At 33.2% G+C, this 15,667-nt stretch overlaps 1 protein-coding gene across 3 annotated transcripts; it reads left to right on the forward strand.

Annotated features, from left to right (window-relative positions):
- The first annotated feature begins 3,741 nt into the window (after window positions 1-3,741).
- On the forward strand, window positions 3,742-9,996 carry LOC11436155 (disease resistance protein RPV1). 3 transcript variants are annotated; one of them, XM_039835235.1, is made up of 8 exons: window positions 3,742-4,276; window positions 4,496-4,567; window positions 4,784-5,885; window positions 6,057-6,275; window positions 6,393-7,115; window positions 7,214-7,868; window positions 8,116-8,198; window positions 8,654-9,996. In XM_039835235.1, exons 1-6 carry the CDS (start codon window positions 3,774-3,776, stop codon window positions 7,781-7,783), a joined length of 3,189 nt encoding a protein of 1,062 aa, XP_039691169.1. In that variant the 5' UTR covers window positions 3,742-3,773; the 3' UTR covers window positions 7,784-7,868; window positions 8,116-8,198; window positions 8,654-9,996. The 3 variants fall into 3 exon arrangements, with proteins under 3 accessions (XP_039691169.1, XP_024641847.1, XP_039691170.1); XM_024786079.2 differs by lacking the exon at window positions 8,654-9,996 and having other exon boundaries at window positions 8,116-8,555; XM_039835236.1 differs by lacking the exons at window positions 6,057-6,275; window positions 8,654-9,996 and having other exon boundaries at window positions 7,014-7,115; window positions 8,116-8,555.
- Window positions 9,997-15,667: the final 5,671 nt, after the last annotated feature.

Consider the following 15,667-nt stretch of genomic DNA (forward strand, 5'->3'; position numbering starts at 1 on the left):
ATTAAGAGAATGAAAAAGGAAATTATATAGTAGTTAATGCATTGAAATTGTATAATTAATTTATAATAATGTCAAAAACGGTTTCCTTTTATAGTAATAATTCTATGGTATGCTTAACGAGTGCCCGGAGGCACCGGTTAGCAGGACCCATAAATTTAACCTACACTAAGACACCAAACAAAAATGCATATTGTCATATGTTAATGAAATAAATGCAATCTCCACCAACCGCACGGAAAGTAATAATGCATCACATGACAAAAGAGATCTTTCATGAATGTCTTATTTTTCCTCTTATTATTTTTGTTCTATAACGGTCTCAAATTTATGATCAACAGAAACATATAATAAGTCACATAAACACGCATATATTTTCATGAATAATAAATAAACCCATTTTATTCCTTTTTTAGAAAGAAAAAAAAACCCATTTTATGGTTCATTACGATCTTACTTTATTTGACCGTAAAAGAAAGGAAAATAAAGCTCTAAGTATTTTGCTCCATCAAATAATAGTCACATATGTATGCTCCAACCAATAATTTTGAGGAATAATTTTTGAATGGACACAAAGATTTGGATCCTCTTTGAGTTGCATGGAGTAGTGCCCTTACCTCGAACGTTTTTCTTACTAATGTAGTGCTTTCAGAGATTCTACGAGAGCCAATGCACGAATGAATGCTTAAAGTCTCTAAAAGCTTACACGAAATTGAGTATGTGGTAAAGAAGTTGGATAAATGAAGGAATGATAAGAAGTTGGATATAATAGAATAAAAAAAATTTAGTACCAAAATGAATAAATGATAGAATTTGAATGAGATGGCTAGTATAACTTGTGTGGTTATGGTTATAATAACAAAACCAATGCAATGGAATTTGAGAGAAATAACTTGTGTAATCTGATTCAGTGGGAAGAAAACTAATTGTGAGAGAATTGAAATAGGTGGCTAACGTGTGGCTTGATTTTAGGAACAAAATAACAAAGGAGAGAATTTGACTAATGAGTATTTCATTGACTCCAACATTAAAGGAAAGAAAGAGGCAGATAAAATAGTTTGAATATGAAATAGATATGATTTGGCAACTAAAATCCCTAATTAATAGCAGTATAACCACAATAAAAGGAACACAGTTTGTTCCCTATTGTTTCTCTCATGGAATTAAGGCCACTAAAGCAATAATCAGGAGTATTGAATATGAAATACTGCAACGTGTAGTATCTTTTTATGATTATGTCAAAATAGAAACTATCTGATTAATATAAGAGTAAATTATCCTCTCCTCTTCACAAATGCTTGAATTACACTTCTTTATGTTAAAATATACATTTTTCTCTCCCTCTTATTCAAAACATATTAGAAAACTTTTCAATTTCCTCCCCCAAGAGAAGCTTGAATTACATTCTCATCCCCTCTTATGATAAAATCTACACTTTACACCCTCAATATATTTTTTTTATTTCTAATAATCTAGCAAAAAGAAAAATAATTTAACACACTTCAAATTGAATACATATTTTTTACTATTTTTTATTCACAATTTCATTAACATGTAGTTATAAACCCTATTATAAAATATGAAACAACCCAAAATAAAATTAAAATATGTGAAAAATTACTAAAGACAATAAAGCATGGTTATTTAAAAGTTAATTTCATACTCTAAATTATAAAATCAATAGCAAAATATTTAAATTTAATTATCATTGACATTTAAATTATAAAGAAATGAATTAATTTTTCTTAAATGGTGGTTCAAAATGAATATATATCATACAAATATTTATTTATGTTAAAATAGATTAAAGTGTAGTACATATTTAATTATTAAAGGATGGGGTTATAATTCAAGCATCTTATACGGGAGGGGAGTATAAATTTTACTTTTCAAGGGAGGGGGGTGTATATTTTAACATAAGAGGATAGGAGAGTGTAATTCAAGAATCTTTGAGATGAGAAAAGTGTAATTCAAACATCTTTGTGATTTTGTCTCGATAGAAAGATAGAGAAGATTGCAAAGATGTAAAAAATGAGGGAGAAAATGAAGAGATATGGTTAGGGTTTCGGTATGAATGAAATGGGGAGAGGACTTTTATGAATAAAAAAAAAATCAGATCTGAGCTGAACGCACATTTATGAATCATCCTCGAGGTTGCAGGTTCGATTATATTTGGTGTCAATTTGGGTGAGCTAATTTAGCTTCTTCAAGAAAAAGAAAACAACAAATACTTTTACTACTTTTTGGATAAAACAATTTATCTTTTTCCTATAATAATATTAATCATTTTATATATATTTTTCTCTGCAATAAACATATAAGGATATATAGATAAATTAACATTTAATGATGTATTGAACTTTGAAAATGACAATTAATCAAAAACAAATTTTTTTATGCAGAAGTGACAATTATAAACAAGGAGAGGGAGTAAATTCATCATTTTTCATAGATGAGATTAAGGGTAGTATTTGTTTGAACAATATAAATATCTAAATAACTTTTGACTTTTGGGGTCTAAACAAAATATCACTTAGAAATGTCATTTTGATTTTTAAGGCATTGACATTGATTTTTAAAAGATTCACATTGGTTGACAAAAGTGTTACTTGTCTTCATCCACCTATCCACCTTCATTGATGGGTACACGTTAAGGATTGAATGGTACTATTGGTGATTGGTCCACACGTAAGGATGTAGAAAATTCAAAGGAAGTTTTCCACATTGACCGACATGGAAGATGAAGTTTGATGAAGACTAGTAGGTGAAAGTAATGAATATATGTACCCCAAAAATCAACCAACAGCCTTAAAAGCCCTCATATCCCACATAGACCCACAAGTATTACTAGTCTTCTTCTTTTAAGGAAGTTGCAAACTTGGTTGATTTTTGGAGTATATTGTAAGGAAAATGATTGTGCATTCATTCAGTTGTAAAATACAATGAGTGGATACTTATTTATAGTAAAGTATCCAAGCAACTTGAGCTAACTTGCATTACAAGTAACCTCTGCCAAGTAAGCCCTAATTGCACTAAAACAAGATTAAAAGCTTAAGCACAAAGTTTAATCCTGCTAACAATCCCTACATTAAACAATCTCATAAATCAGTTTACAAAGGATCTATCTTGAGTCAAATGAGTTAAGTTGGATGAAATTCAATAAATAAGGATATAATAATGGGAAAAAAATGTTGCATTGTTATTTTAAAGTGATAATTATTTTGAGAAAAATAAAAAATGGTAAAGAGACAATTATTGTGAGACGGGGGGAGTAAGAAGGATGGCTTTTAAGGCTAAATCAGTGCTGATAAGACTTTTTAAGTTGTGTAGTCTACTGCATTAAAAGCTAAAAAAGAGTCTTTTACGATTTAAAATATTATCTTTTAACTTTCTTAACCAATATTCAGAGCCACCGGTTAGCATTTACACGCAATGATATACATTGTCAAAATACAATATCGAAAATCGTGTGTACAAATAACACAATTGAAAAACTTATATCGTAGCATTAGGCAAAAACATTTATTAATTCACTATTATTTGGTTTTTAACTTGTTTATTTATTCCTTCAAAAAAAACTTATTTATTTATTTAAGTTTTGTCCAAAAGTTTAATAGTAGTCACATTAAAGAAATTGCAGTAAATGATATTTACTGTGTGATTGGTCCACACGGCTATAGCAAGTGGCCAGGAAGTTTGACGTAGCATTGGTATGTGATATTTAATACTATTCTGCATTCTCAAATTCTTTCTTCATCCATATTCTCTCAAATCTCATGGCTATGCAATCATCTTCCTCTTCCTCTTCAATTTCCTATGTATTCAAATACCAAGTATTCCTTAGTTTCAGGGGAAGTGACACTCGGTATGGTTTCACCGGCAATCTCTACAAGGCTCTTACTGACAAGGGAATCCACACCTTCATTGATGATAGTGAACTTCAAAGAGGGGATGAAATCACACCATCACTCGACAATGCCATTGAAGAGTCTAGGATTTTTATCCCCGTGTTTTCTGCCAACTATGCCTCTTCGTCGTTTTGTTTGGACGAACTTGTCCACATCATTCACTTGTATAAGCAAAATGGTCGCCTCGTTTTGCCCGTTTTCTTTGGCGTGGATCCTTCTCATGTGCGACATCATAGAGGTAGTTATGGAGAAGCATTGGCTAAGCATGAAGAGAGGTTCCAACATAATACAGATCATATGGAAAGGTTGCAAAAATGGAAGATAGCTCTTACTCAAGCAGCTAACTTGTCTGGCGACCATCGTTCTCCTGGGTAGCCTTCTTCACTTCAATCTTGTTTTGCCTTCTTCAATTTTTATTCCTCAATCATTCCATATAAATGCTTAAAAGGGAAACATTTTTTATTTATATATTTAAACAAATATTAGTTATTGTATGTCAAAACAATTAGAATTGTATGATATATTCGTCAAGATATAGATGTGATTGTTTTTTTATTTGTTCACCAACTTATCTTGTTGGGCATGAATAGATATGAATACAAGCTTACTGGGAAGATAGCTTTTAATCAGACACCAGACTTGTCAAGTGATTGTAGTCAGAGGTACTCTACTTCCCTTGAATCTTGTTTTGCCTTTAATTTATGTACCTAAATCATTCAATCTTAAAGCTTAAATGGGAACCACAATTTATATATTCTTAAACTAGAATTAGTTTTTTATAACTCAAAACAATGAAAATTTTATAATATAATTATCAATACATGAATGTGATTGTCATGTTGTTGTTTGGACTAACATATCTAGTTGAACATGAACAGATATGAATATGATTTTATTGGAGACATAGTCAAATACATCTCCAACAAGATCAATCGTGTGCCCTTACATGTTGCCAATTACCCTGTTGGATTTAAGTTTCGAATACAACAAGTGAAATTGCTTCTTGATAAGGAAACTAATAAAGGGGTACACATGGTAGGACTTTATGGGATAGGAGGCTTGGGTAAATCAACACTTGCAAGAGCAATCTATAATTTTATTGGTGATCAATTTGACGGATTATGTTTTCTTCATGATGTGAGAGAGAATTCAGCTAAAAATAACTTGAAACATCTCCAAGAGAAGCTCCTTTTGAAAACAATTGGATTGGAAATTAAGTTAGACCATGTTAGTGAGGGAATTCCAATCATTAAGGAAAGGCTATGTAGAAAGAAGATTCTTTTGATTCTCGATGATGTTGACAATATGAATCAACTGCATGCTTTGGCTGGAGGACTTGATTGGTTCGGCCGTGGAAGCAGAGTCATCATTACCACTCGAGACAAACACTTACTAAGTAGTCATGGGATAAAAAGTACACATGCAGTAGAAGGGTTGAATGGGACTGAAGCTCTTGAATTGTTAAGGTGGATGGCTTTTAAAAGTGACAAAGTTCCTTCAGGTTACGAAGACATTTTAAACCGTGCAGTTGCATATTCTTCTGGCCTTCCATTAGTTATAGAAGTAGTGGGTTCAAACTTGTTTGGAAAGAGCATAGAAAAATGGAAGAGTACATTAGATGGGTATGACAAGATTCCCAATAAAGAGATCCAAAAGATACTTAAAGTAAGCTATGATGCTTTGGAAGAAGAGGAGCAGAGTGTCTTTCTGGACATTGCTTGTTGCTTCAAAGGATGCGGATGGGCGGATGTCAAAGATATACTCCATGCTCATTATGGCCATTGCATAACACATCATCTAGAAGTGTTGGCTGAAAAATCTCTCATAGACCGTTGGGAATATGATGGTTGTGTGGGATTACATGACTTGATAGAGGACATGGGTAAAGAAGTCGTCCGACAAGAATCACCTAAAGAGCCAGGAGAAAGAAGTAGGCTATGGTGTCAAGATGATATAGTTCATGCTTTAAATGAAAACACTGTGAGTAAGATTGATATCTATGTTCAATTTGTTATTTAGTTTTAAAACGACTTTGCTCTTTTTATGACCATCTCATACTAGTATTTATTTTTACTTAATTACATGTAAATTTCTCCATATCTTATTTTTATTGTGGTTGATTTATGTTCTTTTTTTTTTTTTTGTTAAAAGGGAACTAGTAAAATTGAAATGATATATATGAATTTCCACTCCATGGAATCCGTAATAGACCAGAAAGGAATGGCCTTCAAGAAGATGACAAAACTTAAAACACTAATCATTGAAAATGGCCATTTTTCCAATGGACTCAAGTATCTTCCAAACAGTTTGAGAGTATTGAAATGGAAAGGATGTTTATTGGAGTCTCTATCATCTAGTATTTTAAGCAAGGCAAGTGAAGTAACTTCATTTTATAATTGTATACATTTATAAATTCACAATAATTTTGTTTTCGTCAACAAAAGAAATCACTAAGAGAGTATTTGTTTCTTCCTTGTGTTTACGCAGAAGTTCCAGAATATGAAAGTCTTGACATTGGACGATTGTGAATATTTAACACATATACCTGATGTCTCAGGTCTTTCAAATATAGAGAAGTTCTCATTTAAATTTTGTAGAAATTTAATTACAATTGACGATTCAATTGGCCACCAAAATAAACTTGAATTCATAAGTGCAATTGGTTGCAGCAAGCTCAAGCGTTTTCCACCCTTAGGTTTGGCATCTCTTAAGGAATTGGAACTCTCTTTTTGTGTGAGTCTCAATAGTTTTCCAGAATTATTATGCAAGATGACAAATATAAAACGTATTTTGTTTGTTAATACTTCCATAGGAGAATTGCCATCTTCATTTCAAAATCTCAGTGAACTTAATGACATATCAATAGAGAGATGTGGAATGCTGAGGTTCCCAAAACATAATGACAAAATTAATTCTATAGTGTTTTCAAATGTGACACAGCTTAGTCTCCAAAATTGCAACCTCTCAGATGAATGTTTACCAATACTTCTCAAGTGGTTTGTTAATGTGAAAAGGCTAGACTTATCGCATAACTTCAATTTCAATATTCTTCCCGAGTGTCTTAATGAATGTCACCTTATGAAGATCTTTGAATTCGATTGTTGCAAGTCTCTTGAGGAAATTAGAGGGATTCCACCAAATCTTGAAGAGCTTTCCGCTTATAAATGTGAATCGTTGAGTTCCTCAAGTAGAAGAATGTTAACGAGTCAGGTTTGTTGTTTTTTCTTGCAATAGATATTATTTGATACATAATATTTCATGTATATAATTCATAGTGTAATTATCATTCTTTTTTTATAAACTAACAGAAACTACATGAGGCTGGAGGCACTGAATTTTATTTCCCAAATGGAACAGATGGGATTCCAAATTGGTTTGAGCACCAAATCAGGGGACAAAGCACAATTACTTTCTGGTTTCGTAAAAAGATCCCTTCTATTACTTATATTCTTCTTTCTCCAGAACACTGGTTGGGTTACCCAAAAGTCAATATTTTTGTGAATGGATATGAAATTGAGATAGATATTACCTTGAAGTTTGGGATCTCAGACCATACACTTTTGTTTGATCTGAAATTGGAAGAACATAATAAACGCTTGAGAAGAATTTATGGGATTAAGTACGAGTCTGAAATGGACAAAGCACTTTTGGAAAATGAATGGATCCGTGTGGAGCTTGAGTTGAAGAGTTTCAATCTTAGTGAGGAAGAGAAGAATGAAATGTTAAGGAGTGCACAAATGGGAATCCACGTGTTAAAGGAGAAAAACAACGCAGAGGAGGAGAATGTGATATTCACCGATCCATATAGAGAGACAAAATCTCAAAAGAAAAGGAAACAAAACATGTTTTCAATTCTTATGGAATATAATGAATTGTGATGGAATCCATTCCATCCAATACCACTAATTTGGATTCCTTGGTCTAGTCCGTCTTGTTGTTATTCTCTTGATCTCAACTTTGCAGGTTTGTGGTTTGCTGTTTACTGATGAAATCATTATCATTATTATAAATGTTGATTAATTTCTGTATACTCAATTACGAATTCATTGTTTCTAGATGGAGAAGTTTCTTAAATCATTGAGCTAAATGCTTGGTTTTTGCAAGTCATGTTGAAATTTTTTCTGGAGTAACTAATATCAATTTTCTCTATAGCAGCATAACTGTATATTGTGTTACTTATCATATCTATTTGAATGCTTCTGACTTGCAGACAGGAGAAGCCATAGTGGAAGTTGGATAGTTTTGCACAACGTCTAATAAATTGCGGCAGATCTTAAATGAATGTTGTTATGAGTAAGATACTTATACTTTGAAAGCATAAATGCTTTTAATCATAAACTTTATGAAAGATATTTTCAGAAAGAAGTTGATTATTATTACACCATGAGTAAAGCACATCAAATAAGGAGACATGTGTAGCTTGCAGTACAAGCAATTAGGGAGTAGTACATTTTAGTATAGTTCTTGTTGTTTAGTATTATAATTCAGCTTTGTATATATACTCTTGTACTCTTCTATTCCAATCTAATGAGAATTTCATCAGTCTCATTATTATATGTAAATACATATTTGTGATAGTTATTCTGATGCATTTATTTAAATATTTATGATTGGACATAAATGAATATGAACGAGATTTTATTGAAAAAATAGTTACAGATGTCTCCAACAAGATTAACCATGTTCCTTTACATGTTGCTGATTACCTTGTTGGTCTCAAATCTCGAATGATGGAGTCTGCATAATAGGAATACTTGGAACTGGAGGAAGGGGTAAAACAACACTTTCTCAAGCAATTTATAATTCGATTATTGATCAATTTGAATGTAAGTGTTTCCTTCACATTGTGAGAGAAAATGCTGTTAAACATGGCTTAGAGTATCTCCAAGAGCAGCTCCTCTCCAAATCAATCGGATTTGAAAGACAGTTTGGACATGTTAATGAAGGAATTTCAATCATAAAATGAAGGGCTATCTCAGAAGAAAGTGTTGTTGATTCTCGATGACATAGACAAACGAGAGAAATTGAACAATTTGGTCGGAGAGCCTGGTCGGCTTGGTCCTGGAAGCAGAGTCATCATTACCACTTGAGACAAACAATTGCTATCAGGTCATGGGAAAACATATGCAGTGGTCAGGATTTTGGCGTTGTCATGCGACATGTCTAGTGGTTGCTCGCAGCACAGAATCCGTTGGTTGTTCGAAAGGGCAGTGAGTAATGCTATGCTTTGCAGATCAATTATACTGGTTACAGAGTTTTGAAGATTGACTCAGAGTTTCCGAGACAGAACCTGTGTAGCAGAAACAACACTGTATGGCTCTTGTGATTAATAAGGTATTCTTGTGTAAAAACACTTCTCTGCCAGTTCAGTTTCTTGTGTAAAAACACAGCTGCAGCAACCTGTACTGGATGTTGATAAATGGTTGCCAGAGAGTGCAACATATTCTCGGTGAAAGGTTGTTATCAAGATCTGTGATATTTGCATTTTCCCAATGATTTCAATGATGAATTATTGAAGGCAGTGCAGAGATATGGCTCACATCAGTGCCAAAAAAAGAATGTGTTTAGTATGAGACTTTTACGAGATAGACTTCCTAACCGGCTCGATTGTGAGGATTCCCTATGGACGCGATCGATCCCGGTCAAATGTTTGCAGTTCCACTCACTGACGCAGTGGTGGAAACATCACAACACCCGACCTTCAGCTTCAATATCCCTAATTTCTGCATCGTAATCTTTGATCCCGTCGGTGATGAGTGCTGATTTCGTTCCCTGGCGGCGATTTCCGGAAATTGCTGTCACACTTTTTCTCCTCTGTTGCTACCAATGGATAGAGGAAATTTTGGGGTGTTCAGCTTCTTGTCTCTGGCGTTGGATTTGAGTGACATTAATAGCATTCTTTCTCTTCTATGGAGACTATTACACCATGAGCAAAATGAGGATATTATATAGCTTAGATAGTACAAGTTATCTTAGTGTAGTACTATAGAGTAGTACATTCTATTTTACTAGTACTTGTATGCTCACTATATAAGCTAATTTTGCTCATGGTGTAATTTTGAGTCAGGTTAGTTGTTGTTTTATCTTGCAATATATAGTGTTTGATACTGACATTATAATAGATAATGTAATATATCTTATTCTAAACTAACAGAAACTACATGAGGCTCGAGGCACCTGTATTCAATTCCCAAACACTTCTCATTGAAGGCGTGTCTGGTGTCCAACATGTGTGTATTTGACACCGACATGACACCGACATATGTAATTACGTATACATTCATTTATGTTATTTTCTCAAATTACTATCGGTGTCGACGAATCAATGTCAATGTTAATTTTCCCGTGTGTGTTTCGTAGGGAGGATATTTTCCCACTCCATTGATGGATGTTTGATAAATTATAAATGTAAACATTTTACACTTAAAGCTTACCAGCTTTTTTTATTTTATTTTTCTCCTTGTTCGTATGTTTAAAATGTATAAATGAAGATTCTCAAAGATAGATAGAAACTTCATTTTATATCATAGTTCAATAGTTTCAAAGATTAAAAATTGCAAAAAAATAAATTAAAATGTTGTGGGAACATTTATATGTATGAACTAGATGGTATAAAGAAGCTTTTTTCCTATCAAATTTTGTTTTGATTTGGCAAATGGAAGTGGAGAATTTCGTTTCATAACTCAAAGTTTTGGTTTTGTACTTCCATGTATTACGTTAAGGTTGTAATGAGTGGATATTATACATCAAGAAGAGAATTGAATTGCTATAACTTAATAGAAAGAAAGTCCTTTTTTCTTGCATTAAGTTGTTTTTAAATTTTTACAAATTGGTTCCCCATTTCTCTTCAAAGAATTAATATGACTTGTAAATCTTTTTCATCACTTTATTTTCTTATTTTTAGGACTGTAACATGTTAGAATTTTTGTTTTCTGCATAATGGTGTGTATTACAATTTCAAGAGTGGATCCTCTCATGTTGAAATAAAAATGACTAAGTTATGTTTCTAATATCTAAATAAAATCTCCCTATCCACATTCTTAAACAACATTCTCTCCCATAAAATTGAACATGAAGAATGCATTCTTGATGAATTCAGCCTGTAGTCGGTAATTTACGCAACTTTTCTCTAACAAAAACTAAGTATTTTCTTGTTCTTCGATTGTGAATTGCCAGGAAACCATCTGTAATCATCTGGCTATTTTCCAATTGTCAACGTGTCAGTGTCATGTTTAGTGTCTGGTTCATAGAATATCACAACCTAGGATTAGTCTTGTTTCAAGAGTCTGATGTGCCACTGTTGGTTCTAGGTATTAGATTTCTTTACCTTCCATATTGGACAGATATGCATGTTAATTGCTAGACAACACCATTATTAGTGGGTTTGTCCTTCCCTGTTGGCTTCTGGCTTATACGTATTTGTGTATGAGCTGGATTATTTTGACACAAACGTAGCAAAAAAATTTAACAACAATTTCGATGGTTAATTCAGTTCAAATATATAGTGTCACGACCCAATCTCAAGTTATGACCGGCGTATAGGCTAACACTGACTCGTCATATAATTAACCTTGCAAGCCTAATAACTATACTAAATACACCTTTTTCTGAAATATTGAAATAAAACAAAAATGTGAGTCATAAGAAACCTATGAGTATGATAACCAAAGTGGACAAGAAAAATGGATGAGAATTTCACGGGTTTTTATTTTCATAATTTTCCTTTAAACTAAAACTCTCATCGTTTGAAAACTCATTTATGCTTGTAAGAATGCAATATCCCAGATAACACTTTTCGACAAAAACCCTTAATATGAACCAATAGTTAGTCGTACACAAGGTTCTACAACACATCCAGTCTAGAAGCGAAAATGATAATAAATTCAACACATCTCATATTATTTATGGTTAAATATGTTTTTGGTCCTTACAAATAAAGTAAGAATTAATTAATTTTTTTTGACATAGAAAGAAATAAAGTTTGAAGGTCCTTAAGAAAATATATAAAAATCCTACTTAGGCTGCCTATATTTTTTTGTTAGAACATAAATTAATATTTTTGAAGGTGAAGCAAATCCACTATCAAAGACACTCTTTTCTTTCAAGGCTTCCGCATGTATAATTTTCTCTATTGAATCTATTTTTATTTTTTTTTTAAAAAAAATGGGGTGGGAGTTAGGATTTTAGGAAAATAGCTTGGATAAAATGGGACTCTATATGTGTTCCAAACGAGGATGGAGGATGGAGGGTTGGGGGTTAAGAGGTTGGGAGAATTTAACATTTCTTTGTTGGGAAATGGTGTTGGAGGATGTTAGTAGATATGGAGGGGTTGTGGTATCGTGTGTTAAAAGCACGCTACGATGAGGAAGGGGGGCGGATGAAGGAGGGGGGCAGACATGGTTCAGTTTGGTGGAGGATGTTGTGCAATGTTCGTGGGGGAGTTGGTGAGGGAGTGGGGAACTGGTTTGAAGGCAATATTCGTCGGATTGTGGGAGATGGTCGTAGTACTTTTCTGGTTAGATCATTGGGTTGGGGAATCGCCTTTGCGATTCAAGTTTCCTCGACTCTTTGATTTGGCTTTGAATAAGGAGTGCACGGTGGAGGAGCTGGATAGAGTGGGGTGGGGGGAAGGGGGTGAGGCGTCGTTTGTTAGCATTGAATGAGTAATGTGTGAGGGAGTGTTCACTATTATTACATAACAATGTTTTGCAGGCTAACGTAACTGACAAATGGAGGTGGCTTCTGGACCCTATTCATGGATACTCGGTGCAGGATGCCTATTACTTTATTACCAACTTGTGGGATCAGATGGATAGAAATCTCGTTGATGATGTCTGGCATAGCTATAAATCGGCAAAGGTGTTTCTGTTTGTCTGGCGTTTACTTCGCAATAGACTTCCGACTCGTGACAACTTGGTGAGATGTAATATCATTCAGCATACAGATTCATTGTGCCCTGTCGGTTGTGATGTCTTAGAATTAGCTAGACACCTCTTTTTGGATTGTGGTACTTCAAATTCTTTATGGACTCAGGTTCGGAATTGGTTAGGCATATCTACGTTGTTTCCTAGTGAGCTGTGTGATATCATCTGCATCAGTTTTCTTATTTGGCTGGTCTACCGCGGTGTACTCACTCCTTTTTGAAAGGTATCGGGTTTGCATGTGTTTGGATTATATGGAACGATCCGAATGACCGTCTCTTTAATAATGCGGATTCACATATTTATGCTCTTTTTGAGAAAGTTAAGTTACACTTTTTTTTTGTGGATGAAGGCAAAGCATCCATATTTTAGTTATTGTTATTATGATTGGTGGACACATCTGTTGCTATGTATAGATGTTCACCACTAATTATTATGACTTTGTAACTTTGGATCGGTGATTCACTTTTTGCACGCCTAATGAAGAGTGCATCACCGTTGTTATTAATATACATCATTTTTGTTTGTGAAAAAAAAAAAAAAAAACACTCTTTTTTGCTTCATCCCCAAATCCATTATCTACTTATAGTTGGGATTAATTAAAGATAAATATTACTACGTAGCAAGGATTGACTTTAATAATGTACGTACGACAAAATTCTACAATTTGGTTTTGACAAATCTTTGACGGGCAAAATCAAAAGAACATGCATGCCAAGTGCTAAGCCTTATCCAATTACTACAACTTAATGAGTGTCTAATCATCCTTCACAAGTTGTCAACAGTTACTACTATTAACTAGTAAGTAATTAAGAAATAATTTGAAAAAAAACATAAATAAAGGGAAAAAGCATAAAAGAAAATATCTGTTTTTTTGGAGTCCTACGTCACATATAGTTGGACTGTTGAGCAATTTTTTAGAAGGTCGTTTTTGTTTCTGAGATTTAGAAGGTCATTGTTGTCCATATGTAAAATATATACTGTAACTAAAAACTATTGATGCAAATTCAATATCTTATTATCTTAAAAGAAATCAAAAGATTTCATCACGAATACTTAAAAATGGACAAATCTATTATGAAATATAAGTAAAGAGTCTTATGTTGAATGAGAAAAAAATCTTGACAATGTATTTATAAATGGTGAGCAATTGTTATATTATAAGTAAAAAATTTAAGAGTTGAACTATGTTCAATTTAAATTTTAAGATATCATCTGAGTTATTCAGAGTTTGTTAGATCATCTATTATCATATTATTTTTATTAGATTAGATTATTTGAATCACATCTTGAAGAAGAATGTCTATAAATGGTGGACAATCTTCATATTATAAGTTGATTTTATGAAAATGAGTTAAGTTGAATTATAAATGATTTAAATTAATTAGTTGATATTTGTCATCTTCTCTTTTGGAAACTTTATCAATCAAGAAATGCAAATGTTGAATGGTCTGAGATGTTTTCCATTTCAATTTGTCCAAACCATATGGAGATAAAAACATCAAAAGTTGTAACCCCTTTATGGGTACAAAACTATATGCTATGAGAGAAGTTGAACCTTATGGAGGCCATGTTTTTAGGCAATTGTCGTGTCAACTAGTGAATGGTATATATCCTCTCACACCTAATATGGAAAGATGAATCAATTTTACACTTACGTTGAATTTTTATTTATTTAATTTTAATCTTGCTAGTAAGTTTAAGAGTGAATATCTAAATTGGTTCTTTCCCTCAGAAAGAAAAAAAAAATAAGAATATCTAAATTGGTTCTTGAAATTAAAGGACCGTCTACATCATCGATATTTCAAAATTTTAATAAGACTTGTCTCTATATTTATATCATTAAGTGTATCTTTAGATTTGTGGTGACAAAATTCATTTCGTAAAATTTGTTTTACTTAAAAGTGAGTTGTTGAGCAATAAATTATAATGTAGAAATAAAGTTTAATTAGATTTAAAAGCTACAAATTTTAGTTTCAAAGTAAAAAGTAATCATACTCGAGAGCAAATGAATACATTAATATCAATTTTACTTCCAAAATCAATTCCGACTTCTTCAAATGCATAGAACCAAACAGAGGTTAAACATATTATCACGTCGAGAGACAGGTAAATGCACATTTGTTCTAGACTGATCAGAAGATCAACTGCACGGTGACACGCAGCAAGACTTGCACCGCCTCAAGGCTTCGCACTTTAAGCAGCACGTCAACTTACGTGTACCGTGCCACACAGGAGCGCGCTTTCACGCAAGGATCACCCTACACGTGTCTTGCTCCGTTCCTAATCACACGAAGCATAACCCGAAGACGGTTATGGCCAACCCCCGCCTATGTAAGGGTGAACTTGCTTCACCCTCGAGGTACATATCACTTTTCACAACACTTCATACACACTCTTTCTCAGTTTCATTACTGACTTGAGCGTCGAAGTGCTAACATGCCTGCAGGCAACTTTCGTTCCACCTCGAAGACTCGTCGTCGCCGCACCGGAAGCTATTACTGTCACACCCGAGCATTCTCTGCCACCATTGCCCCTCAACCATTATGACCAGACAGATTAACATCTAACCAGGAAAAAGCAAGAGATAGTTGTTTCTCTCATAATATGGCATATCGGGACAAAGACTCAACGATATAAACGTTTATCCAAACTTAAGTAAGTAGGTAATATTCGAGATGAATTTGAAACTAATGAACATTATCATGAATTAAATAACAAATTTGGCTTGAGGGTCAAACATAAATAAAATTTTGCAATTCATGATCATTTTAGAATATTAATAATATATGGACTATATCGATACAACCCTACAATTTTAAGAAAAAGTTTAGAGATATT

This window comes from Medicago truncatula, chromosome 6, assembly GCF_003473485.1.
Source record: "Medicago truncatula cultivar Jemalong A17 chromosome 6, MtrunA17r5.0-ANR, whole genome shotgun sequence".
Taxonomy (NCBI): Eukaryota; Viridiplantae; Streptophyta; class Magnoliopsida; order Fabales; family Fabaceae; genus Medicago; species Medicago truncatula.